The sequence below is a fragment of the Platalea leucorodia genome, assembly GCF_965183815.1.
Source record: "Platalea leucorodia genome assembly, chromosome: 5".
Taxonomy (NCBI): Eukaryota; Metazoa; Chordata; class Aves; order Pelecaniformes; family Threskiornithidae; genus Platalea; species Platalea leucorodia.
Window position 1 is genome coordinate 24093902 of NC_138827.1, and position 27684 is coordinate 24121585.

At 40.7% G+C, this 27684-nt stretch overlaps 1 protein-coding gene across 9 annotated transcripts; it reads left to right on the forward strand.

Moving 5' to 3' along the window:
• Nucleotides 1-7: 7 nt before the first annotated feature.
• On the forward strand, nt 8-27684 carry TM2D1 (TM2 domain containing 1). 9 transcript variants are annotated; one of them, XR_014228402.1, is made up of 10 exons: nt 65-341; nt 1507-1580; nt 3802-3910; nt 8221-8312; nt 11819-11892; nt 13217-13335; nt 18749-19229; nt 19442-19600; nt 24738-25743; nt 26169-27684. XR_014228402.1 is itself a non-coding variant. In XM_082314336.1 (7 exons), exons 1-6 carry the CDS (start codon nt 184-186, stop codon nt 13325-13327), a joined length of 618 nt encoding a protein of 205 aa, XP_082170462.1. In that variant the 5' UTR covers nt 65-183; the 3' UTR covers nt 13328-13335; nt 19442-21148. The 9 variants fall into 9 exon arrangements, 2 of the variants coding, with proteins under 2 accessions (XP_082170462.1, XP_082170463.1); XR_014228403.1 differs by having other exon boundaries at nt 24742-25743; XR_014228401.1 differs by lacking the exons at nt 24738-25743; nt 26169-27684 and having other exon boundaries at nt 8-341; nt 19442-21148.

Genomic DNA, 27684 nt, shown 5'->3' on the forward strand with positions numbered 1-27684 from the left:
CCCCAGAACCAAAAATCCCAAACCAGCCCCCTCAGCAGCCCACGGACAAGTCGCAGGGCCCCCACCCCGCCCCGCCCCTCCCCTCCCCGCAGGCAGGGCGGCCTCTCCCCGCGGCGGGGGCCGCTCCTCCCCGCGGCGCCGCCGGGACCGGCCAGTCAGCTGACGGCAGCGGCGGTTTCCATCATGGCCGCCCGGCCGGGGCGGCTGCCGGCTGGGCTGGGGCGGCGGAGAGGCGCGGCGGAGGCCGGGATCCTACTTCTTCTCTGGTTCGCGGGTGCAGCCGTGGAGGGAGCCGCGGGCACGGAGCCGCCGCTCAAGTGCGACGAGCTGCGGCTGGGGCAATATCCTGAGCGCGGCCGGGGCCGGGGCGGGCGGCGGGGGCTCGGTTGCTATGGCGATGGGGCCCGGGAGGGCGGAGGGGCCGGCGGCGCATCGCCCCGGGCCCGGTTTGCCTGGGCGGGGGCCGCTTGCCCAGCCCCCTCGGGTGGAGGGCAAGGGGGAGGCGGAGGGCCAGAGGTGCCTGACAGGGCGGGGAGGCCCCCCGGTTGTCAGAGAAAGCCTGAGGTCAGGAGCCCCGAGGGGATCTCAGCTGGAAGGAGCAGGAGAGGGCAGGTCTGCAGCAGCGTAGGTTTATTCTGGGAGTCGTACAGTGTGTGCCTGTGTGGAGGTTTGGGGTGTCTCTGATTTTCAAAGAGAAAATCCCATGGGATGAGAGACCCTTCTCCCCCACTCCTCCACCTTCTTATTTTTTGCAGGACACTCGAGCGAGATGCGGTGGCTTTGCACAATGTTGAGCCTTCCTCCACAGTCCGAAGGAGCAGGGCGCAGGTGTTAGAGACTCTAGCTGCGAGGCTCTCCAAAGAGAGACTCGAGCTGCATGCTCTCCAAAGGCGCATGAGGCCTGCCCCAGAAAATGTTTGTTGGTGGCAGCTGACAGTTATTGATGTAGCTGCAGATCAAAAGTGTCAGGAAAGCAAATCTTGGAAAAGTTAACTTCATCTCCTGCTTCACCTGGCTGTGGGAGTTCAGACCTCTGGAAATAAGGTCCTGTGCAGGTTTTTTCTAGTCCAAATTCCTGGTGTTTCAGATGTTCATTTTTAGGTGTTCTTTGAATTTTGTATGTTACTGTAGATTTAATCTTCTCAACCAAATGCCTCAATTTAAAGGTACTCTGATATTTAAATAAGGGAAGATGACTAGATTAGGCGTGCTACCTTGTTGCCTCCAAATACAGAGGCTGTGACTGATAAATATTGTAGTTCCTTTAGGTAGTGCTGACTGCAGCACTAATTAAACGTGGAGCTTATGCGATATATTGGTGTATTAAATTGGATTAGCAGATTCGCTGTATGGTAATATGCTGTTCCTGTTTTGGGGGTTGGGGAGGAAGGAAAACTAACATCAAGGTGCATCTTAAATCCTCAGGGTTTAAAGAGGGTGGAATAAATTACTATTAAACCTGTTGTAGTGCTTCATATGAATAATGTTTTCCTCAATTACCTGAACATATATGTGCGATGAGCCTAAAATAGATAATAGTACACAAGAACCAATGAATTGTACAAATCACACAGCATATGGTAAGGATTTCTAACTTATAATATGTATTGACAGTAGCTACATTTTCCAGGGAATTGTTCAATTTATGCATTTGTGTATCTGCTAGATGAGCTTTATAAAACATGGGATTAGTAATATCATTAGTATGAAAGCCTAAAACACTTGTGTGGGTTGGATGCTTCACTAAAAATGAATAAATACATTGTCTCTGATTGGTGCATTTGTAAGTGAGGTTTCTGGTAAATCACTTCAATGTATGTTACATCCTCTAGGCTCTGTACTGCATTACTGTGATTAAAACAAACCATTCCTGTCATACTGATTTTGCATATACTTATTAGAGGAATTGACACATGACACAACAGCCTTCAAAATCTTCTATTTTTTTAATTTTTTTTAAGGAAACATGATGCCTTCCATCATCAGGAGTTTTTGGTGCCATGAGGCTCTGTTTTGAAAGCGCTTACATTTATTTTGATGTTAAGTTCTGATGTACTTTGGAGTACAACAGAAAAATGCTTAAATTGATCGCTTGGTTTACTACATATGTTTAGTTTTTCTGATGTTCTCAGGCATTGAAATAGTCTCTATGTTAGCTCATAGCACAACCATTTTGCTTTATGTGCACTCATGTTTCAAATACATGTGTATGCTTGCTGTCTTTCATGTTTTGTTTTCCATAAATGCTGAATAATTTTCTTCACTGGGATGCTCGGGGATAGTGAGGGTTTTCCAGATACTTCAGAAACTGGATGAAAGTACTATCCAAAATGGATCCTTTTTAAAATTATTTAGTCCTTTACATCTTTAACATCATGTCATGTCGTATTTAACAGACTATTCATTTGAACAGGAGATAAGCTTCACAGTGGGGAAAGTTGCTAAATTAATTAACATTGTTTTCTGTGTCTGTATAGAGTATTTTACACACGTAGCAGTTTTTAGTTTGTCCCCGCAGTATTTGAGTCGCTTCCTGTTTTAGTATTATCTAAGTAATAAAAAATTAATCTTCTGGATCATGCTTGAAGCACTACCATTTCTGAACATCTTTCTGGGATCATCACCCAAACAAATAGAGGTTTAATTCAAAGCATCCAAGTAGTCTCATTGAGTAGCAGATTTCAAGTCTTACTGGCATGACATTGACAGGAAAACTGTGTCCTTTGCTATATCAATATATTTAAACTGCTGTGGGTTTCTTCTAAGTAAAAGAAAGCACTGCTTTCTTTGCTTAATTTTTTTTTTTTACAAGAAAGAATGTAGGTTTTTTGTAATTGTCTTAGATTGGGTACATTGATGAATAACGTCCATGTAGGACATTATACCAGTTAAGTCGAGGCATAGCTCATGTATTTAGGCCGTTACTGATACTGGTGGCCTGAAATTAATTTTTTTTTTCTTTTTTTTGTTGGTCCCCATGCAATATGGATAGATACTATAAAAAAAAAAAAAATCCAAATCCTAGTCTTCTTGTCTGTAGGTATTATTGGAAAATCTGGAAAGAAATGTTAAACCTGGCTTGCTGTTTTGTTGGAACCAACCAACAGGACTCACAAATACTGAAAACTAATAGAAAGTAGGTAAAGGACCGGGATTTTTCCCTTTAGAACAACAGACTTCAACACTGGAGAGTGACTAATATTCTGGTAATATATTGCAAACTTTTAGCAGATGTCACTCTCTGCTGTGATTTCCACTTTGGTTCTCTTAAGAGTCAAGCCTTAGCTTAGAATAACAGAATAATTTGGGTTGAAAGAGACCTCAGGAAGTCATATAGTCCAACCTCCTGCTCAGGGCAGCATTGGCACTGAATTCAGACCAGGTTGCTCAGGGCTTTGTGCAGTCAGATCTTGAAAACCTCCAAGGATGGTAATGGCACCACCTCTCTGGGCAACTTGTTCCAATATTTGACTGTTCTCATGATGAAAATGTTTTCTGTATGTCAGGTTCAGATTTCCAACTGACTCAGAGCCAAAATGGAAATTACAACAGAATTAGGGCAGCAATTAGGTTTGTATATTTTGCTTAATATGTATCATGCAAAAAGACAAGTTAGTCATAGGACTGGCTTAAAAAAATACATTTTTTTAAAAAAGTAATATGTCTGTGTCTACTGTGCTGTGTATCAAGACTGTTGCACAGTATAACTTCATTTGTACATTTCACTTGTGTCTTGTCAGAAAAATGCTACAGTACCCAATAGGTTACTGCTTAATTTCAAATAATTTTTTTTGTCCTCAGTTCAATGTCTGCCAGCACCAAATATTACTTGCAAAGATCACCTTGGCATAGAAAAAGTCTTTACAGGACATGAAGTTGGATTTTACAAGCCTATTGCATGTCGCAATGTGTAAGTACATTATTGTTTTTTGTAATAATTTGTCTTTGTTGTCACATTGAAGTTTTTCTAAAATTGTATGATGTGTTGACAGAAGGAAAAAGAGAAGTAAGGTAGAATCGTACACGTGTTGCCCAGTACTTAATCCTCTAATAAACACTATAAGTAGTATAAGGATACAACATGCATGTTTGTAAGTAAATCTGTCTCAGCCATGGACACATTTTTCTTTGTTTAGTTTTGTTTGTGTCTTTGCTTTACCTTAGTATTTTACCTTTGCTTTACTTAGTACTTTACCCGGGCAAAAATTTGCCCCAAATGCTAAGGCTACATTTCACGTATGCTTAAAATCCGCAGAGCTGCTGAAAGGAGCTGTCTGGGGACACCTCTCCATCCCTTTCCCTGACATACCCCACTATCTACCGAAGCAGGGAACTGATCTGGGTTTGAACTAACTTGGATCAGTTCCCCAATTTGAGTCACAGTACAGTGACTTCGAGTGCTTGTGCCAGCACAAGGACGAGGGCAACTCAAGGATAAGAGAGAGTAGAGAAAGGAGGGCTGGACTGGGCTGCTCTGTTCAATGGCAGGACTGGTTCGTGGCAGTTTAAAGCGTGCCTGTAGCTGCAGCTTTAGTTGTAGTATGGATGAATATTGGGGGAGTTTAAGTCTCTTTCCAGTTCCTCAAAAAATCTCTTTTAGAGGAACCATTCTCTATTTTTAAACAACCTTTGCATTTAATCAAGTCCTCTGTGTCTTTTAAGAGCCTGTTTCTGAAACGTGGAAATGATGGACCTAGTTTTTCTAAAGCACATTGTGAGCAATGGAGAGCTCTGGATACCAATAAATGTTCCAACTGGCCAATGCTAATGATCAGCGAACACCTGTCAGTACCATTTGTTTCTCCTTTTTGTGGGATTCACGCAGGAGCCTTTTTCTTTTGTCCTACTGGAATCTTTGGAAATTAAAACTCCAGTAATATTCGCTGGGTATTCCTTATCACACTAGTGGGCAAATAACTCCAATGTGATATTTACTGCTCAATAATTTGCCTAACTCAGAAGTACAGCTCTGCCACTTAGTTTCATAAATGTTTTCTCCGTATTTAGTCTTCTCAACAGTCAAAGCTCAGCAAATTGAAGAAAACATATTATTACATCTAATCAAATTTAAATGCTAGCAAACTAGACTTCAGTCACATTTTTGTCCAGAAACAATTGTGTTTCAGTCCCATCTGTGATGGGGACTGAGAATAAGATGAGCTATACTAGTTCCTCTTTGGAGTAGACAGTAATTCTTACATTTGGCATTTTTTGTATATGTATGGTTTTGGTTTAATATATTTTCTAGAAACATTTTCAAAATGTAGTTCTTCTTTACATTAATTAATTAAAAATCAAATCTATGTAGGCAGAAAAATGTTGTCCTTCTTATGATGTCTATTACTTGATCATGACTATATTTATGATGAAATAATTGATGGTTACACTACCAGAAGAACTTGCTGTGGCTTTTCCAGTCCCATGACTGCTAGTATGGCAGAAGGGGAAGAGGACCCTTTGACGGCTTGCTGAAAACTCCAGTAAAATACAACTGTGAAGGTAGAAAGAGTTACACAAGCATGCCCTTGATAAAGCCCCAAAGCCAGTTAAAAATGGCAGCAAGATTATTACCATCCTTCATATGTACACTTGTTTAAAAGTTGGTCTAATCACTGATTGTTATATGAGCCTTTTATAAGGCATTTTGAATGTTACCTAAGTGTTAGAAACATTATTTTAAGCAGGAATCTCCAGCTTGATATTACAACAATAGGCCTGCCCTTTCTACTGATTTTTGGAGATTTTTCCAGCATCTTATCTGAGTTTTGGTGGAAACTGTAACTGTCTTCTGGCAGAAATAACTGCACATCATTTAACCAGAAAATTGGTTTGAGAAGGCATCTTCCCATAGCAGGATTGTCCTAGCATGGGGACAGCAGGTTAATGTCTATCCCTAGCTTTTGGAAGGAGCAAATGATCAAGTTGTCCTTAGCCAAAACTGTAATTTAACAACAGTTGAGATAATAGTTCTGGAATCCAGTTATTTTAGAGCAAGACCAGGAGATGTATGTTTGTAAAAGTGGATGTGATCAAGTTGCTCCTAGTATTAGTTGAAGGAAAAGCTTGTAAGTGCTAATAAGGCTGCTCCAGCAAAGTGCTGGGAGTCAGGATTGCTTTGGTTTGGTTTTAATTTGATGTTTTGGAGGTAGATTTTTTGCCAAATTCTAGAATTCCCCAAATCCGCACTCTATCATATATTTTGTTAATATGTGCAGGCCCTGATTCTGCAGACTTGAAATGTCCATTGCTCGAGTATTGCTATTCGAGGCAAGGAGTCCATCAAATGGTAGTCTGTGAAATTCATGAAGTTCACTGTGGACAGGTCTTTGAGCAGTGCTGAGAGACCTTGAAAGAGCACAGAAACCACTGTGACCTACAGCAGTACCTGCGTATTACCAGCCAGTGTGGGAGAGCTGGAAGAAAAAGTTTTTTACATGGCAGCTGGAAGAAATGTATGCAGAAAAAAATAAAGATTGGATGGGGCTGAGGAGCGAGAAAAATTCAAAAGAGCAACTGAAAAGAAAATGCATCTTTTACCCAATTGTAGAAATACCTTTAGGTGCTTGGGATGTGTTATTTTCCTACTTGTTGGTTTAGTCTTCAGTGCATATATTTATCTGTGAGAGTGAGTAAGGCAAAGGAAATACAGGAGTGGATGCAGCCTTGTTATAGTATTAACATGCTTCCACTTCGTACTAGATTTCTTCTGCCTGTCAGTTTGATGTTGACTAGGTTGCAGACTGTTCTGCTTTTAAAAGCATCTCAATTCATAGGCAAGTGCTCAGTTTATTACTGGTTTTGATCAGGAGCATCTCAAATTCAACTGTGTTCCCGCCTTTTATGTAAGAGCTCTTTTTATGCTTTAGTGTCCGTGGAGGGTTGTTGACACTTTGTAGTTGATAAACAATTTCCAACAGTTTACCTCAACTTTTAAAGAAAACCATTAGTGTTCTTTACAGTGGAAACAAGACAGTTCCAAAGATGATAATTTACATTACATTAGGTTCCAGGAACGCCCAGTATGTTCTGTGTTGCTAATAATGCTAAGTAACAAATATTGAGGTAGGAGTCATGATTTAATCACTTAATGTTGCCATTAAGTTTTAAAGTCAGTAAATCTTGATAATAAGCAAAAAGGTAGATCTTTGTTTGGCATTGAAAGTGCTTAATAAAGGTGCTTGGACCTTTCTTAGCTCCTGTCGTTGTGAAAGTCTGTGTTTTATTCAACTGTCAACCAAGAGTTTAATTTGGGCTTATTAAGTAATTGCTGGACCATAGTAGTGCACATATCAAAACAGTGAATTATTGAATATTTTTAAAGTTGTAATTACATTTGGGTTTGCTTTTCTTTTCAGAAGCTAGCGGCTCGCCAATGCAGCAAAGGATGCAGCAAGTTCTAGTATTGATAGCTATATGTTTCTAGCTCACTTATTAGTGTAAAGTTGACATGAGCAATGACTGAAGTTAGAGGTGGTTAGGTAGCCACATCACTCCAGCTGTTGGCAAGAATGGTGCCAATTAGTATAAATCTCAAAAAGTCTGTTGTATCTGTTTATTTTGTGTAACTAACCATGGGATGCTTAACTTTAGGGTACCTCTCTACTACTGTACATCTTTGTACCGTCAACAGGTGTTTTCATTTGTCTTTGTGCCTTTAGAGTGTAGTAAATGGATACGACGTACCCTTTTTGTTGAATACTTCCTGCAGCTTCTTCAACCAGTGGCCATGGTTCATTTCTCCTTCAGATCTCATTGCAATTACTGTCTTTGCTGACATCTTACCTTGTCTATCCTGTTCCTCTCGATTTGGAGAGAGAGTGAGACTAATGCCTACAGACAGTATGCATACACCTCTTAGCTTTCTAGGGTTGTCTCAGTAGGGCTGAACTGCTAGGAAGTGCTCTGTAAAACTGGGAATGTATCAGCAACTGAATTGTGTCTCTTGTGACAAGAAATCATTATTTAGTTTCAGAATAATCTGTATTCTGCAAGAGTATACTTGAGTTGCAACAGCTGAGGTTGCTTTATGGAGGATGCCTACCCAGTTTGAAAGCTTAATATTATCAATTCTGTGTCCGTTAATTGAAGATAAATAACAAGTCTGTCGTTTTTTTTTTTTTTTTTTAACTGAAGCAGCAGGCAAATGAGTCACTAATTCTCAAAAAGTATGAGTGAATATATTTTGCAGTCGTTGTCTACATTACTTGTTTCTTTTGGCAGAAATGGATACTCCTACAAAGTGGCAGTGGCTTTGTCCTTATTTCTTGGATGGTTGGGAGCAGATAGATTTTATCTAGGCTATCCTGCATTAGGTAAGTTTATTTCTTATTTTTTCTTTGAGGTAAAGCCTATTGTTATGACCGAGTTGTATATGTATACTTATATTTTGAGTAATGAAGGCTGACAGTCATAGTTTTAATATTTACAACTTGAACCCTTACTTTATTGTCAAGTAAGATAAAATCCTGCATTATCCTCAGCCTGCTATTCTGTTGGAGTGAGTGGTGACAAATGGATATATAGTTGTCCAACAGATAAAATCCTAATAAGCAAACATGATTATTGCTATTCATAGTTTTGCTTTACGTTTGCTTTGCATTGATGTTTACCACAGCATTCTTCGTGAGGCATTGAAACAGAAGTGGTTTTGACTCGTGCCAGCTACTTAAATGATGCTTGATTTTACCAGGAAAAGAGTGGACAAACTTTACAGTAAACCTAGTGTTTTGGGATATGGAATTTATTCTGGCAAATGCATACTTTCAAGATAGCTCATAGTATTAATAACAGTTCTGCAGAAGCTGGAACATTTATTAAGACCTACCTCTGCAGGTTAGTGTTTTTAGGACCTGATTCCCAGGGTGATGATGCCACTAGCTTTGAAATGGAAATACCTTCATATGTTAGAACTACTTTCACTGGCTTTGTTTCTGAGCTGGACAAACGGAGTAAATTTAAGTCTAGATAGCATGGGGTAACGAATTGGAAAAAGCTATACATGTTACTGTCACTTCAGCTAGGAATTTTGAGTTTCTGACATTAAATGCAAACCCTTGTTTTTTTTAATAACATTATCTGCCCTTCTTGATAATCTTGTGTTAACATCTGTGTCTTTTTTTCCCTGAGATTCTATAATTAACACTTACTTTGTCCATCTGTTTCACAAAAAGATACGTTTTTGGAAGCAGTCAGTAAGGTGCACATTTTTGTTATACCATTGGATTTAGAATAATAATTTGCAGTAATTATTTTTTAATATATTGTAGTAACATAGATTTATAAATCCTCCATTCTTATATAGAAGTTCTTTATGGCTCATGCTTGTTAATCCTACTGGAATATACTGTAAGCCAGTAACCAAAGTTAAAAGATTTAAAATTAAACTCTTCCCAAGTCAAGTTTTCAAGCTTTTGAAAGGTAAAGAAGACAAAAGCAAATAGGTGAGAGTAGAAAAGAAAAAAAGAATAAAAATCAATAAATTGCATTCCTTGACAGTGGTTGATTGGGGATTTTTTAGGTCATCCATACCTTGGCAAAAAGTGGTAAAGAAAGGTAATAGCATTGAAATATTTTGTGCAAGTGTAATGAAGACTGTAAATGCTCTTTGGTTTATTTTTTTTCCCTTCTCTTTTGCTTAAAGAGAGCACAAATACAAACAAGCTATTGAATATGAAGAAATCAGGAAGGCAACCTCTTCCTCTCCCACACACTGTGAACTAAACCATAAGTTATTACTGCGTAAGAGCACTATTTTTTCCCTCCATGCTTTAGAGCAGTTTATTTTCGCAGTGTGATCTGCTTGTGGGGAGCGAAGTGAGGAGGAAGAAAAAATCCCCTTTACCCTGCACTCCAGAAACATATGCCAGGTTCAGAAACAGTTCTACATCCAGTAACATAATGGCTCAGCCAATTCCTCAAGTAAACCGGAGCTGCTGCCCGAACCAGCAATGGTAGGAGAACTGTTGGGTTCCTAAAATGCCAACTGGCAGTGAGACTCAGGACTAGAGCTTGAGAGAAGATGGTATAAGGAGCATCACAAATAAATATCTTAAATAGTAACTGCACTTGATGCAGGTAATAACAAAGTAAACTGTTCACCAGAGTTTGACATTATTTAATCGTCTTAACTGTTGTTTCCTAAGGCTAGCATTTCTTTAGCTGGCTGTTTCCCTTATGTTTTGTTATGCTACTGCCGGTACTGATACCCAGGCTAACTGTCTGGCTGCTGCAAGTCTCATGCATCAGCCACTGGGAACAAGTTGTTTTAAACAATAATATACTTAATTTTTTTGCATGTTTAAGTGTCACCACTTTAGTTGTAATATGCACATAGGCTTTTCTCCTAATCAGCAGAAAGTCTGTCCTGCTACTACTCTTTCATCTTCGTGGTCATTAGGTATATTTTCCCTGTTCTCTCTGACTACTGTGTTGTTCCATGGAGAGATTATAAACTGTCTCCCTGGAGTTTATAAATCGAGCTATTTTCATCTTGTCAACTATGGGACCTATATCCAGGCAGCGGAGTGCTCTTCCTGCAGCGTGCATGCAGTTACTCCCCGACTCTCCTCCATATGCAGCCTCATAAACAGGGCATGGGGCAGAGGAGGTGGCATGCAGGACAGATTGCTGCTTCTGAGATAGGGGGAGTGCAAAGGAGGAGGCAGAGGTCAGGAGACCTTCAGGTGTTTGACCGAGAGCAGGCTGGTTCTTTGGAAAACAGCTGCGTGGTTTTACTAGCAGGTATTATGCAGCGCAGCACAACTTGTGGCTGTGGGGAAGAGGTGCTCTGGGATGCCACACTGGCTGATGTTATCAACGTGCTTTATCTCTTGCCTCAGAAGTGTGCTGGCCCCTGTAAGCACAGTAAGGATATGCTTTTTAGCAGAGAACTGTGTTTTCCATGTACAGCATATCCTACAACTGACTTAAATGTAACAGCTATGCATTCCTCTTCATATTGTCTATGCCTGGGTAAAGAGACAAATGTCTTCACAGTATCTCATTCTCAAAATAACCTAGATGTTTGTCTTGCTCAGCTGAAGTATTACTTACACTATATATATAGTACTCCTTGTATTATATTCATTGTACAAGAAACGACTGATATTAAAAAAACAGAAAAATTTTAAGACAGCCACCTTCTTCTGAAAGCATTTTCGAAATGAAGTCTGCCTTGCATGGCAACTTCCAATGAAATATTTATCTGTTAGTTGCTATTCCCATATATTTTCTATTAATCTTTCATTTATTCATACAAAAAATAACATTTTTGAATACCGGTTAAAAAAAAGTGTTTATCTGTATGTATATATATATTTAAAATAAATTCCTATTTCAGCAAAAATACAAAAATGATACAAAGGATTGTTCTCCAAAGTAGCGTGTTCTGAAAATCAAATCAGTATGTGCTGCAACTCATGACATGGTAGAAAGTCTCTTTCTATTCATAAGTAAATTTTGCAGCTCAAGTTGGGATTTTTTCTGTCTGTGCCTCAGTCAAAGAAATGAGAATTTCCAGTAACTTGGTTATCAACTTTTGCCTTTCCTTGTTTAAGAATATTTATCTGTTAAAAAAAATTGTTAATGTTTAAAATCTTTAATGTGTATTCAGGATGTAGAAATATGAATATGCAGTTTGTTTATTTCCCTGATAAGTGAAAATCTTTAACTTTAGGTCTGTTTCTAGATATGCGTGTGTGTGTGTGTGTGTATTTTCTGTGGGATGGGGAGAAAGTTGGGATGTGATTGCCACAAGAAAGTTATGTACTTCATAGTAACTGACTTAAAGGTACAGTTAAATTTTATTTTCCTTTTTTAGGTTTGTTAAAGTTCTGCACTGTAGGATTTTGTGGAATTGGTAGCCTAATTGATTTCATACTTATTTCAATGCAGGTAAGTCAGGGCTTTCAAAACAAGATACAAATCTGAGTTAAAGCTTTGATTTGATTGCTTATTCTTTGTTAGCATTACTTATTTCAATGCAGGTAAGTCAGGGCTTTCAAAACAAGATACAAATCTGAGTTAAAGCTTTGATTTGATTGCTTATTCTTTGTTAGCATTTTAGCCTTAAGATCCTTTGTGTATTGAAAAATAAAGGCATTTATTTCAGCTCTGTTTGTAGACTGATTTGTAGAATATGGATACAAAATATCAATACATTTGTTGTTTGAATTTAAAATTAGATTAGCTATCTATAAATACTCCCAATGAATAGCTTGGAAGCTATAACACCATAAATTCACTTTGTCGGAACCTATGAGCTCTTTATGTGACACAGAGTGTTGGACTTTGCATGAGAGATCCTGCTGTTCCCAGAATCCTGAAGTTCTGTGTTTGCATGTGCTTTATACTGATGGAGCCCCATCATCTGGGGTGTCCATGCAGTGTGCAGGAGAGAAGACATTGACACTTTTTTTTTTCTGCCTCTCCTCCAAATACAAGTCCCCTATTGCCTGGGAGCTGTGACTGCAAGATTCATGATGGTTAAATCCCCAGCTGGGGTGACATTTTGTGACATCATGAAATTGCCAAATTGTCTTATTCTACGGTGCATCCATTTAGCGTGAATTACAAATTGCCTATGATGAACTTAAAATGCATTGTGGATATAGAAATTTTTATATGGGTTTACAGAAAAATATTTTAAAAGTATACATCTTTTAAAGTCTATGCATTCTCAAATTCCTTTCTATGCTATTGCAGTGATCTTGCCTCAGATCACTTACAGATACAGTTCAGAGTATCTTTCATCTCTCCTTATTCATCTCTCGGGTGACCCCACATCAATTTAGCATTTCCAGAACAAAAAAGCCATGATCTTCTCTGCTTCTCTCCATTCCTTACCTGTGCAGTATTTCAAAGATACTTGCGATCAACCTAATTCTCTCCTGCCTGCCTTCCTTTGTTCAAGAAAAGTGGTTTGGAGCCCACTCATTTGTTAGCCTGACTTTGTGACTCAAATCCTCATCGGCTTAACCTAGTACCAGTGCCTGGCTGTATAATTTGGTTGATTAGAAGCCCTAGGGAAATGTTCCTTCTGAGACAGTGCTCACTAAAATAGTTAAACTACAGCATAACTTCAAAATAAATCTAGTTTCTGTTTGACTAATTAAGCATGACTAATTTTATGATGGGAAAATTAGCAGTAATTGAGACATCAGCACAAAGTGTATATTTCACTTCATGTTGAAAAGTCTTGGTTCTTTTTCTCTTGTAGATTGTTGGACCTTCCGATGGCTCTAGTTACATTATAGATTACTATGGAGCAAGGCTTACACGGCTCACTATTACCAATGCAACATTCAGGAAAATGCAGACCTATCCTTAACCCTGGCAGTAAGTGTCACAAATGCATAGGTGCATTTTATTTTTACAGATGAATCCAATTGTCCACTGAAATTGCTGATGACTTATTAATTACACTTCATCATTAAATGTACATTGAACAAAGATGATAAAATACGAAAATTCCTCAAGTGAATGACTTTACATCAAAGGCGCCAAGTTTCTTTGACTGCTGTATTTCTATGAGCACATAGTTTGTTGCTAAGTTGTACCATTTGTGAAATGTGCAGACTTTTGCAATTTGCACTGATGTTGTTATGTGTCTGTAAGTATAATTTAGGATGTTACAGAGAGGTGGAGAAAGAGTTGTTCAGAACAACTATGCTGATCTTTAGGCCATTGAAATGGATGAGAGTTTTAGCATGGATGGGCCAGGATTACACTTGGGGTCAGTTCATAGTTATGTGTGGCAGTTTGTAAATGAACTTACATATCCAAAACCACAGAAACTGCCTATCTTTCTATCCTGTTAGTTAAAATCCAGATGGCCCTAAATCTTGTGCCAGTCTATCCTGTGAAATTCTATTAATTGAAATATTTTTTTCTGTAAAACTTAAAGACAAATTTTGGTCAAGTTGCAAAATTTGTTCAGTGCTGATCAACAGTAGAAATATGGATGCATAAAAAATAGAACCATAGATGACACATCACAAAAAAGGAGGGTGAATGTTGGGGTGCCCTGAGGTTAGAATAGGAAATAATCGTTCTGCTTATTTTGATTTTTTTTTTTTTTTCCCCTCCCTTGCAACCATCCATAGTGAAATACATACCTTCTTTTTCTGAAAAGAAATTAGTGCATGTGTTTTACAGCTACGGAATGTCAAAAAAGTGAATTCTTTGTACTAATAAAGCCTTTAATAGGTTCTTATTTTAGATCAGTTGTGTTTCAGTGAAATAAATTCTGTGTCCTTAACAGTTGTTTGACCAAAGTCTTTAGGACAACCAAGATTACCTAGATGTTCCTTTAAAGACAAGTATATGCACACAGAGACAGAAAACAGGTCAACAGAATCTTCATGTTATTTGACCAATTTGAAACATTCCCTTCACCTTCTAATGAAAACCGTCAGTAACTGAGTGCGAAATCCACGTGATATAAACTTTAGTGCAGATTTTTTTCAAAAATGTGGGCTATTCTTTTGTTTTTCAGATGAAACTCTGAAAATGTTATTAATGTGTCCACAAACGGTATTTTTAGGGAATTACAAAAAAATGACATTCCTAAATTGATTTTTGAAAGTGCAATTTGTGGTTTTTAGTCTCTTTTAAATCTACATTAAGACTGGTGTACAGAAAGCTTTGTAAAGAAATTTTGTGTCTTTCCAAATCAGCATAACCTGACATATCACGTAACGAGAATAAACCACAAGGAATACTTTGTCCTTAACATTAATCCTTTCCTTCACACAAGGAAGACATAGTTTTGGAATACTTGCTAATGTGCATTTTACTTGTGGGTTCAAAGAGACAAGAACACTCTGTTAGCTTTGTCACTTGCCTGATATTTGTTGCATCTCCCTTTTGTCTCTCTTTCACTGAATGCTCTTTGTGCATGTCAGTTTTGTTTCCTGAAACACTTTCAAAAACAGACAGGAAGTGGACAGAAAATAAATGTTTTAATCAAATAAAATTTCATGGCTAAGATCATCCTGTGATTTGTCTCCTTTTTGTTTTTTAACCCTGAAGCTGGTAATATAGGTGTGAAAATAGGAAGATAATATGGACATTATAATAAAAAAATAGCCTAGGGCAACTCATCACACAAGATTTCATTCTAAAATGTATCTCCATGTGTACAAGTAGCAGAGGGCTTGACTTAAATGATTTCAGCAGTCCATCTTGTGCTTCATTATCTGTAAAAGAATACGGGAGCTATTTTGTGTGAATCAGATGAAAATGCGATTAGTTATGAAGTCCATCAGATAGTTTGTTAATCCCAGAAACCAAGTAGCCAGCAGAGAGAAAGATTTGTTATGCCAAGTTACAGTGTTTTGGTAGAAACAGAAGATGTGTGTCAACCAATTCAGGAAATAAAAACTGCTATGGAATTCTTTCATCCTGAGGCTCTCTGGTTTGTGCTACCAGTGCATGCTTTTGTCAGGACTGCACTGCTTTGTCACAGCAGTCAGAATGAAGCCACGGGTGACCAGACAGAGCAGTATTTCGAGTCTTAGCAAAATTTTATTTCTCTTCCCTTTAGATGGTGTTCCACTTGATCCTCTATCTTGTACTAACAACTTTCCACTTCTTCCGCAGCCCTCTCCTTTGTCTGTAAAGCCTTTTAGAAATTAGTGCCACAGATGGCATAACCTATGGAAGTTGTATTGGATACTGTTGGAATTATGTTCTATATCTGAACACACATGTCTGCGTTTCTATATGCTTGCTTAGTTGCCTAGCTGAAGTTTAGAGAGGGTTAACTGAGTAAGCAGATAGTCCTGCAGGGCCAGTAGAGAGTTAGTGAGGTCTTTGTTTTCATCTTGTAATTGTCAGATATGGCATGTTTACCATAAGGGCTGTGAAAAGTGTGATGCAAGATGTAAAGCTGTCCCACTGTGTTAATAATAAGTTGGCTACAGTAATATTTATCAAAATGTCTGTCCTATGATGATTTTCTGTGTTGCTGCCTGCTTTAGCTTTCTTCTGTCAATCAAGTTGTCCATCCTAATGCTTCTGTAGTTCTGATTGCTCTGACTGCACTGGAATAATCTTTGGATTGTTTTCCCAAAAACAGTTGCAAAGCAATAAAAATAATTAGACAATGTACTATGTCATCCTCCTGCCTCGTTCCCAGATAAAATGATATCTGCTGGCCTTGCAGATATTCAGGAATCCTTTCAACATTCCAACAAGACAGAGAAGTATTATTCTGTATCTGTAAAAATAAAGAACATAAAAAGTAAAGGCCAGAGTTTAAAAAAAGAATTTGAAGTGCCTAGCCTTTAAAAACCTGTATAAAGCTATTCACTGAAGATGCTGCAGATCCATGCCAGGAGTTAAATCCAAATCTTCCTTAAGTACCAGTGCAGTTCAGTCATTGCAAAAATTACTCCATAAACCTGTCCTTTTTTTTGCCCTTTTTTTTTTTTTATGTCCATTTTAGGATTTTCTGCAATGTGCTTAACCATGATCTGAAAGAGCAGTAACTGGTAGAAACATTCAGCTTTGGGCACTTTGCATTCACTCACACAGTACAAAAGTGGTTGTACTTAGGTGTGCTTCCTGTATTAACAAATTACTCTGGACTGTATTTCTTCAGTTAGGTCAACCTGTGCATCTTTCAGTTGTGTTTAGAGCTCATTTTCCAAAAGAGTGGATTTAGAGATACTTCAGAGCAAACTCTCTGACTAGTTCTTCCTCCTGCGATTTAAATCACAACTATGCTATGGCAACTTCCTGTGACAGTATTTTGTTATCCTAACTGTTTCCCTCTCCACCACCACCCACCACTTATTACACGAAGATATCACTTCTGCTTTCAGGACCTGATAACACCTTAAATGTTAGGTTTTGTTATGTTTCCAAAGATGTATTACTGTACGTCTGCCAGTAAAACTTCTCAGCTCCACAGGAAGGTCTTTGTGTTTGAAATGCTCCGTTAGAATTTTTTTGGAGAACATCTGTTGTCACCCCATCAAGAATTGTTTCCTTTGTTCCTCAAGAGTATATTCAGTTATATTTGCTTACACAGCTATGTCTATTCAGTCTTCTTGCATCTCTTCTCAGTGTTTTTGTGTTTTTTTATTTTTAGATTCATTAGGTGTTTAGTCCATTTCTGCACTGAGAGCCATTTCTGTTGCTTGCTCTGCAGTTTTCAAACCTGTTTCCTCCAGAAAATGGTGTTGAATACAATAAGGTTGGGTGCTTAAGCACCCAGTTGGGGAAATGCCAAAAGCAAGATTTTGCAAGCATCCATACGTTTCCAGTGCCTCATAGGACTGTCACTAATTGTGTGATTGCCTATTATTTCACTAATACATCATACAGTCTTTCAAACTCAGTGTCATCTCAGCCCTAACTACTTTGCCATTTCCATTATTATAAATGGTCACTATATGACTTCTTTAAGAAATGTATCATTTTAATTCGTTTAAATCATGCTTTTTAACCAGCTACTATGTTCTGGGTTCAACCTGCATCAGAGTCTGCCAAGGGGTGAAATACAAGAGATTATTCTCTTCGCATCTTCTGCCTGGATCTGAGGAGAAAAAATAGCTTAACTTTAGGCATATGCTTAAGTGTTTTGCTAGACTGAAATTTGATTAAGACTCTTCCCTCTTTCTTCCTCTCAATCCATCTGTGTTACTTAGAGAACCTTTCTAATCTCTGTGAATTATAAGAAAATTGCATTCTATATGGAAGCCTTAGCACTGACAGTGTAAATGGCTGATAATATTTGATACAGCTCTATGACATCCTGTGTGTCACAACTTCTTTTTTTCACCTCAAAGCTGCTTTTGGTTTACTTTTGTTCATATATCAGCTCTATTTGTTCATGTATCAGCTACCTTGGACATCCTGCCACAAGTTCTCAAGTACCTCTAGGAGGAGTTGGACTCTTCAGAGCTGAATCAAGTATGTAGAAATGTCACGGCATCAGATCAGGGAATCTTTTATATGTATGAAGCAAAGACACATTGGGGAGCAGTAGATGTCACTAAGCAGGGGTTGTAGGCTTCAGTTTCTGCAGAAAGTATGTCTGAAACTTAAACCCGTGTTGTCTCTTTGCCTTCTGCTTCCTGAAGGTGGAGCCAAACCCCCTATCAGATCTCCAAATCTTCTGAAGTTATTCTTTATCATACACCAAAGACTTAGCACTCGGGTATTTCTCCTTGCACAACAGAGAAAACTGGAAAGTGGATGTGAGGATTCTGTCTGGCCAAGGTGCATTTTGCACTATGCTCACTCTCTAGACCTAAGACTATGGCAAAGGAAAAGAAAGGAAATATAAGGAGAAAAAGGGGAGTCTCAATGCTGTTTGCACCGTGTGTGATGAAGATCTAGTTCCATGAACTCCCAACAAAAGAAAGTGTTTAAAAAATACTGCTTGTCTCAAATACAAACTCAAGATTTCTGATTCTTATTCTTCGTGCTTCGTTATAATCTCGAAGATACTCATGCTCCGATAATTTTCCATTATATATTTGAATGGCTGCTTTCAAGACTGCAGTGCTCTCTCCAAGAAGCACAGTTCTCAGGCTCTGCAGATGCATATGACACAGCAGAATTTTAGGCAGTGTGAAAATTGTAAAGATCAGTTTCCATTACTTTAATTACTATATAAATCCTATCTTTAAGAGGCTTAGAACATGCCTATTTAACCTTGGTTTGAGCTGAGGCTTGGTCCAAGTCTGATACGTTGAACACCAAATTCTTTTTCTTTTTTTTTTTCTGTTCTCTGCAGCATCATAACTTAGTGGGGAGTGGGGCGGGGAGGGAGATGGATCCAGCACATCCTCTGCACTCTGTCTCTGACAGGGTGGTGGCTGTAATCAGGCAATATACCTGTCCCCAACCAACAGCAAGACTAAGTGAGATGTACGTTTTGTTACATCTGAAAAGCACCGTTTCTCCCCTTGGAACCTGTGGCTGCTTCTCCTACACAGCTGTACTCCAGAACAGGTGTGTGAGACGGCTCGGAGGCAGACGATCCACGGAGTGCAACTAGCAGCGCTTGGGTAAACTGTCAGATCCTACACTCTTTGGAGGGCTGTAGCAGTAATTCCCATCTTTAATGTCATTTGCACCACCTCAATGAAAGCGAAGGCGTTGGCTGCCCTGGTGCTTCCCCTTCGGGTAGCTGAGATGCCCGGAGCTGCCTCCAGCTGCCTTTCAGGCCAAAGCATTCAAAGCTGAGAAAGAAGCCAGCAGCACCATATGCAGAGGTTGGTGATACCCTGCTCCATCGCTTAAGCATGCCAGACTCTTAGCAGTAGGCCAGAGAGCAGCTTTGATATGGATAGCCATTACTTGCTCAAAAGAAAGTCTGGCACAGCATTTTCCATGTCTTGAACTTGTTCTGTGGTGGGTGCTTTGCCCCCTAGTCTGTAGAGCCATAGGAGTAAATTTATTAATGTATTCTGTTTCCTTTACACAGAGTCTTCAAAGTTCTTTGGATTTACTGTGGTGGAAAGATGGCAAGAACATGTAAGAGGAGATCACTGCCTGCGAAGAACTGAGTGTTCACCTTGAGCCTGACGAGGCTGCCCACCACATGGATTGTGTTGGCAGAGGCAGAAGCCTGGGGAATGCAGAGGTGGGGGGTAATTTTTAGGGCTTTCATTCCATGATCCCATTGATTAGAACCCTATTAAGAGGATGATGCATGCGACTTTTAAGTTACTTTGTTAACTAAGTGTAAGCAATGGATGTGTCATGCTAACAAACATAATTGCTGGTGTGTCTAATACAGTATGAAGGTACAGTATAGTGAATGTAAAAGGTTCTGGTAATCTAAGAATGTTAAAAGGGAAATGTGTGCCTGGGGGGTGTGGGGGTTGGGGAGAAAAACGACTTACTTGACATTCACTGTCTTCCTCCCAGCTCCTTTGCTAAAGTAGGAACAGAATCGGAACAAAAAAATGTTTGTTTTACAGCTGTACCAAGTTACGGCGTGGACTCGTGCTCCCCCCCTCCTCTCCCACTTGCATCAAGTACATCCTGTACTTTTGGCAACATGTTGACTGGATATTTAAAAGCTGTGAACTGTTCTGAAAGTTTCACATACTGGGTTATGGGCCATGTGTGTTTGATCAAAATTCAATTACTGCACTGTACCATGCTTGGAAACCTATCATCCCAAGTTATGAAGTATGACGAAATAGGCTAATCTAATTGGTTCAGTATGGGAGCAGTATCAACCAAGCTTGTTATGATAAATAGCTTCCTGTGTTAAAGGTTCTCTAGAGCTTAAGTATCTTGGCTCACCTCCCTCTACAAAATAAGAATAGTGTTCCCTGGGAACAGTTACATCACTGTCCCTCTCCTACATTCACAATTAAAGGTTTGTGGATTTTTTTTCATCTTGCTATTCCTTGAATAGATAAACCGTGGCCATCTACCCCGTTCCCCACTTCCATCTCCTTCCCCTTTCCTCAGGTTAGGTCGTGTCGTGCTTACCGTGAGTCTGCCTGTTCGGTTTCAGGGATAGGTAAGGCAAACTTGACCAGGATGCCAAAACCCACCCTGGGCCGGAGCCTGGGGTTTGTATGCTGGTGTGTCAGTACATATGACGTGTGTTTGTATAAAGATTTGGAATTTTTTATGTTAAGTTAAACATGGAAGCACTTTAATCTTTCTTAGCATCTAATAAAAGAACTTTTGTAAGTGAATTTCGTACATATGGATGTGCTATTATCTTCCTGGAACTGAAATTTTAGTTCATCAGTAGTTAAATGCAAATCCAGTGTGCAAGTGCTGGATTATGACTAGGGGAGGACTATGTTCTAAGCCTGGATTTGTAGTCACTAAATTTGTCACGAAGACAGTGAGCTGTCTCCCACGAGATGATACTGGCTTCGTGATTTTATCTGGTCCATCTTTGGCAAGAAGTACTTAGCTCGGATTTTGATGTCACAGTAATAGACAGTGTCAAGGGAAAAAAAACCAAACAAATAAACATGGAAAAGTGGCTCCTTATGCTCTGGAAATTCAATTTTTTCCTTTCTTGAACCACACCCTCATGTGCCTCCTAACTCAGAAATCCCCTTCAGGCAAAATAATTGTGTGATGATCATTTTGCAAAGACATAATGTAGGCCTGATATTGCAAGGGCCTTTAACTGGTGAAATTTCTCCCAAGAATAAAGTTATTGACTTACTTCAGGGTTGGTAGAATGAGTCTTTATGTAAGTGAGTCTTCGTATTAGCCTCAAGACTGCCTAATACCTGGATTAAGCCTGTATGGTGATTAATGCCTATTTACTATATCTGTTATCCCACTGCATTTTGCTCTTCAGCCTTGATTAAGCCCTTTGCTTTACCATTTAAAATGTCCTGCTTAACCTTCTGCTTACAAACGTACACAGTGCTGAGGTCTGCATTTTTAACTAGAACAAGTTCTACCATAAATAATAGCATTTAATTTTAAAGTGCAACAGCTACAGTCACCACTTGATTAAATGACAAAGAACAGCAATAGCAAACTGGGGAACATAAGAGTTTTTCACAACAAATATCTACGTCCACGTAAGAGAAAAAACACACCTTCCTGCTGCTGATGAGCACTTTCTGTGCAGTTCTTTATTTTGCACATTTATAGAAAATTATTACCAAAAGAGCCTAAACAGTGACTCTCTGCGATTTCCCCAGATATCTTTTGAAGGAGTTAAACTAGATTAATCTCTCTTTATAAAGTTCCCACAAGAAAGCTCACAGACACAGTAGCTTTACCTTCAAAAATAGAATGTGACTGTAGGCACTTATGCTAATCTCTTTTTTGGCAAATCAGCTTTTTTGTATTGAATCTTGCTTGATTGAATAGCACTGGAGCTGCCAGAGTAAATGCTATTATCAATGTACAGTAATTAAGGAAATAGTCCTTGTCACTCCAACAGTGTCCAGGCAGTGCCTTCTGTAATAAAGTTAAATGATAAAGAAATCTCTTCAAGGTGTAGATACTGGACCGGGGGAGCTCTTGACATGCGGTAAAATAATGCCGTGTAGAATTACAGGTGACGCGGAAAAGTATAAATGCCCGTGGAATTCATGCTAAATGCACGTTTGACGCTAAATGCCTAAATAGATGCTCAGCCCTAAAACACATAATTGTTTAATTTGTCATGTAATTTCCTGACTCAGGGCAGTTGAGCATCTCCCAGTCTCCACCCTTAAAATATGTGTGTGAGGGAGAGGAGGGGGGAGACCCTTCCATCATTCAGCAACTTCAAAGATCTTTTCCCCCTTCAGGCAGCAGCCTGCACAAATGATAAACCTTGCTTTAAGATCAGCAGAGCCGGGCTCTGCCAAATCCATTTGGGGAGAGAATTTCAGTAGAAAGGACTTGTCATTCCTTCCCCCGCCCTTCCGTTTCACTTGAAACTTTACAGCCTAGCAGTACTTCGGTGGGTCGCAATTGTTCCTGCAGCAGCCGAAGAGAGAGATTCCCCAAGGAGAGAGAGAAAAACCTTTGGACACCTTCTGTATTATAACCTTATCACGTGCACCAAGAAATGTAAAATGTAGTAAAGCAGGGTAATTCTCAGATACCAGAAATGCTGCTTAATAAGCAGAGAAGCCCGATCTGTGCTGCCGGAGCTTTCTCAATGCTTCTCAGCTGCAGCCCCACGTAGAGATCATTGCAGTAAACCGCTTTGGCCTAAGACATGCTGAGGTCTGCATTTGATAGCAAAGATCTTTTGTCCAACGAAGGTACATGCAGAAGATATGTTGTTTAATGGGCAATAAATAACAAGAGAAGGTATTTAATCAAGTGTGCCGGGAAATACTGCTTGCTTAAAAATACACACATTTCAAAAGATAGAGCTTGGGAAGCGAACGCTTGAAGGGATGTAAGGGAAAGGCGAAAGGGTCCATAGTGAGGCTGCTAAATTTCATCCCACTACTCGTAAGACACACGCAGAAGGATTCTTGCCCCTATACTGCTTTTCCCCAGCAGCCTATGTCTTATCTAAACTCTGTATAATAATTTTCATATTTCATAAATGTGGCAGTTTTGCTTGGGTGTACGTTACTGAGGATTTTAACATTCCCTGCAGCACTCCGTTTTAATGCATTGACATTCTGAACGCTGGGCATCGTAACCTCTCCATTAAATCTTTGACACAATGAAGTGTCTTCTAAATAAAATAATTCAGAGGGATCGATCCAGTGAACTTCAGGGTGCACCTTTTCAATTATTTTTTAAAGATGGAAGTGTTTTGTGCATATTGAGCGCTAGATTTGTGGGACTGGGAGGGAGGGGAGTCACGTCTTGAGAGTGGACCTGAGCTCCGCTCCAGCAGGAGCTTACAGAAACGCTCGGAGGGGAGCGAGCACACGAGCTGTTGCCGTGCTTCCAGCATGACTCTGAACTTGGCTTTGCTGGATCCGGGCCTCTTTTCTGCTGTACGTAAAACATTAACGTTCTATGTATTGTTCCAAAGGATTTGGTTTTTTACATACCCCTAGCTCGACCTTCAGAACTGTCCGCTTGAATCTGAGCAGAAGTGCTCTGGTCAGAATTAAAAAAAAAATGATAGCCCAGGCAGAGCGTTTTTTAATTGAGGCATGCCAAATACCAAAGGCAGATGCTTTTTCATTCTGTAGCTCCTGGATACGCGGTCTACTTTTTGGTTTCAAGGACAAAGGAAACACTTATCCAATTAGATGAGGCATGAGATTGTGACATACAGGCTCTTTCCTCAAATAAAAAAATGTTGGAAAAAGATATTTGACCCTAAGTCCATAATAGCTATTAAAATAATGAATACTCCATAAATCCAACCATATATACAGCCTGTGTTCAGAGACGCGCTGTTTTTGTCACTGAGAAGGCTGCAAGACCGCCCAGGATAAAGCCCCACGCAACTCACTTGTCCAAATCGCATTTTGAAGGCCTTACTTTTAAGAGAGGATATACAAAAGTGTAAGCCAATTAAACTGCGAGGCAGACTTCTGCTATCTTCTCCCATTTGACATCTCTATCGAGTCAGCTCGGATGATATCAAACATGATCTGGTTGTCAGAACAGCTGAATTTCCCCCACACACTCAGCGAAGACGAGGGAATCTCTTGCTCCTCTTATGAGGCTCGTAGGAGCCAATTTTCTAATAGGAGCGTGGCTTGCCCAAGGTAACGCAGCTTTCGTCTGCTATCGGGAGGAAATGGTTAAGGCTTTATACATGTTGCACCTGAATCTTGAGCGTCCTAGAAGCACACTTGAATTTCTGCACGAGGAGCATCGCACGTCTTTGTCGGAAGCTGGATGTGTCGGGGTCTGTGTCGTTTCACTCCCTGTATCTGGAGACAGGGGCAATAGTTAAACTTCAAAATAATTACAGCTCTTCTGTTTCCAGCCTCAGAGCCGTGATGTGTTTACTTTAGTCTTAACAGTTTATCAGGCAGCTGGAACTGTTGACTGATAATTGCTGCGAGTTTCTGATCCTCCAGAAGAGTGAAGAGCCTCCTCCGTCCTCCGCCTATTGTTCGTACAGTTTGCTTTGCCGAAATTATTGAAATTAGTGTTATCGACACTGCACGGAGGACTTGAGTCTCAGGTGCTGGGAATTAACATTGCCTGTTTAATTACATCAGTTTACAATCTGATCTGCTATCTGTCCTTTTTCATGTAGTGTTTCTTAAAGCGAAATTGCAATCTCTCATCGAACTGGGTGTGGGGCTGAGTGATACTGGAACAAATGGAAGTGACTGGAAAAATTGCTCTTGTTCTCCCAGCCAGGTCCAGCTGCCATTTTGATTTCTCTCCACGTTGGTGGCTGTCTCTGGACCTTTGCAGCATTCATCCTGTCATACGCTCTTGCAGAGTCATTAGTTATGTATGACACCTAATGAAGCCCCAAACCATGGTGTTCTCAGTGACAATTCAGGATGCCTGGACCCCCCGGTGATTCTGGCCAAGAAGCAGCACTCCTTGAACCCTTACCAGCCCCAGCTGCAGCACAGATCGGGCTGGAAGCTGCATCTGTGCCCGCTGGCGAGGTCCCAGCGAAGGGCAGTCGCAGCGCTGCCGCACCGAGAGCACTGATGCCAATCCCCACCGGTGGGAAACCCCGCAGACGCAGGGAACAGGGGGCAGCGGGAGGGAGCCTTCATGGAGCTCCTGGAGATGCAGATGAAGTGATGATGCTTCCCATCTTGTCTGCAGGAGCAGCAGTGTGTCAGAGCGTATTATCGGTCTGCTACGTCCCAGCGTCCGCAGCGACACGCGGGGCTGCCGTTCCTCCTGCCGCCCACAGAGCCGGCACCACCCGAAACGCCGCTGAGCCTCCCCTGGGCCCCTCTGCCCCGGACCCCAAAGGTCATTGAAACAAGCGCTGCCCGCGGCGACCCTGGGAGCTGAGATCGATGCCATGGCTTGACTTTAGGCGCTACTGCCTTGGGCCAGCTCAGCACTCTCGCTAGCGAGCTAAAACCTCATGTAATCACATTACTATTGCTCCCATTGCTTTTAAGAGAGCTTGTACAGAACTCTATTTCTGCAGTTTACACGCCCATAAAAACCAACCGGAATACAGTGAGGTGAGGAAGAAACACCATGAATTTTCATCATATTGGTATTTCTGGCACAATTTACATCGTGACTATGTCCCTGATGAGGAGGAGCAATAAATACCCTCTGCAAAGCTCATGTTGCGATGGATGGGAGAGGAAACAGCGACCTGAAGGGTGTCACATTCTGGAAACCTGACCTGGAAAGAAGGATCCACAATTAACGAGATGGGTAAGGGAGTCTCTGGGTCTTAGCAAAGCCCTTTGATTATCATAAAAAGAAAGTGGGTGCCAAACAGTTTTAAAGCATCCCACGTATTATTGATGATTTTTCTGTTGATAGGAAGAATTCAAAGGAGTGCTATTAGCATTCTGGGCAGAGAGGGAGCAGATCTATAGCATGGCTCTCAATAAATGCATTGCTGCAGTAAACTTCTTTAACACTTTGCAATTCACATCTGATCTCTGCTGACCTTTTTTTTTCTCCTAATTAAACCTTTAGCTTGCAAATGAGCCATTTCCTACATCAAACTGGTATATGGAAAAGGAGGAAATTCTACCCGCGATTTATAGGAGTTGCTGGTGACCTAACTGTCTATCACAACCTTTTCTAATTCATCTCTATTGAATTAAATTTGACCAATTACTTTCTCCTAGGTGACCACAGATGAGACTATCCTTAAAAGCTATCGTGCCGATGGCAGCAAAGCTGGGTGTACGTAGCAGATGGAAGACAGCAATCCATTTTGTCCACGTAGTGAGAAAGATGAAGATCAACTGCCTCCAGCACCCAAAACCTCTGGTTATCTCAATGAGCTGTTTTCCCAGAGTGGTGTTTGCTTGAAGAAACTGATTATGAAGGGGTGTGCATGGGGGTGACTATGCTGCGCTTGCGAGCTCTGTTCACATTCTCACTTCCACGCAGAGAGGATGCAAGCCTGCCATCACTCCCACCCTGGTTTTGGAGCTGGATGGCCAAACATCTCTTCCAGGTTGCTCATGCCCCACGGTCCTTTTCCAGCACAGCGATGTGGCAGATTTTAAAGTCCCTTTCCAGCATACCATCCAAGAAGAAATCCCCCAAATCATGAACCAGCCACGCCTCCACTAGTCTGTCTCATGATGAGGACTTAGACAGGGAATGAAATAGCTGAGATGGGCGTAACAGCACGATGTTGAACTGCTGACCTCAAGAGTTCAAATTTATTCCTGGCTGCATTATATAGTGCTTTGCGTGTCCAGATGAATCCCTTAGCCTTCTCTGTAGCCAAACCATGGGGGTTTGGCTGGGGCAGCGTCCTGTGGCAGTGGGGAAGGACCCTTGGCTTGACCGGACAGCAAGAAGCCAGAGCTGCACCAGCCGGCAGAGACACAAAGGGAGTTAAATCAGTCCGGTCCATTAAAAAGTCATGAGTCTCACCTCAAAATCCTTTCAGAAGTATATTTTATCTGATTTTCCTTCATCTCCTGGCTCCAGAGTGTGCGTTTTCAAGCGTTGCTTCTACAGCTGAAATGATGAGAAATTTCCTTTCCTTCAGCGGGAAGCCAGGATGGCCTGCGCCGCTGCAGCTTCGCAAATATCATCAGGCTGCAAGATTTTGCACTGCCATCGCCCCTCTGCTTGCCCCATAGCAAGGGCAGTCAGCATCTCCAACAGCATCGGGTGCAAATGCCACTGCAGCCAGCAGCTCTCGCCCTGTGGCACAGGCTCTGCCGCCGGAGCACCCCGATGCTGCATCCTCCATGGGTAGCACAGGGCAGGTGTCGTCTGGGAGGAGAGCTCTCCATCACTCACCCTTTGCCTTTTAAAGAATTGCCGTACACTATTTTCTCCTCCTTTGCATCAGACAATAACTGAAATAATTTCAGCCCTTTCCTCTCCTCCCCGTGCCACAGGGAATGGGAGACTTCGCTAGCTTTCCTGCCCCATGTCTAGGGCGACCGTTCTGAAACGTCTCTGGGAAAATGCTCTTCCTCTCCGGGAACATCAGACATCGTTTTGGATGTTGCCATTCAACTGCGCCTACCAGCGCTGTGAGCAGCAGCCAAGCAACTGCTCCTCTTCCAACCTTCCTTTGGAGAGAAAACAAAGAAACACCCTAAACACATCCCAAATGGTGTAAAAATATTAGAAATAAGAAAAACTTCCCCAAACCCCAACTCTGGGGCTGTA

What these genes read in the sequence shown, in the direction of transcription:
- TM2D1 (XM_082314336.1), top strand. Translation starts at nt 184, where the DNA reads ATGGCCGCCCGGCCGGGGCGGCTGCCGGCTGGGCTGGGGCGGCGGAGA. An exon ending in GACGAGCTGCGGCTGGGGCA is followed by an intron (nt 342 to 1,506) that starts ATATCCTGAGCG and finishes AATTACCTGAAC; the next exon opens with ATATATGTGCGATGAGCCTA. An exon ending in TACAAATCACACAGCATATG is followed by an intron (nt 1,581 to 3,801) that starts GTAAGGATTTCT and finishes TTTTGTCCTCAG; the next exon opens with TTCAATGTCTGCCAGCACCA.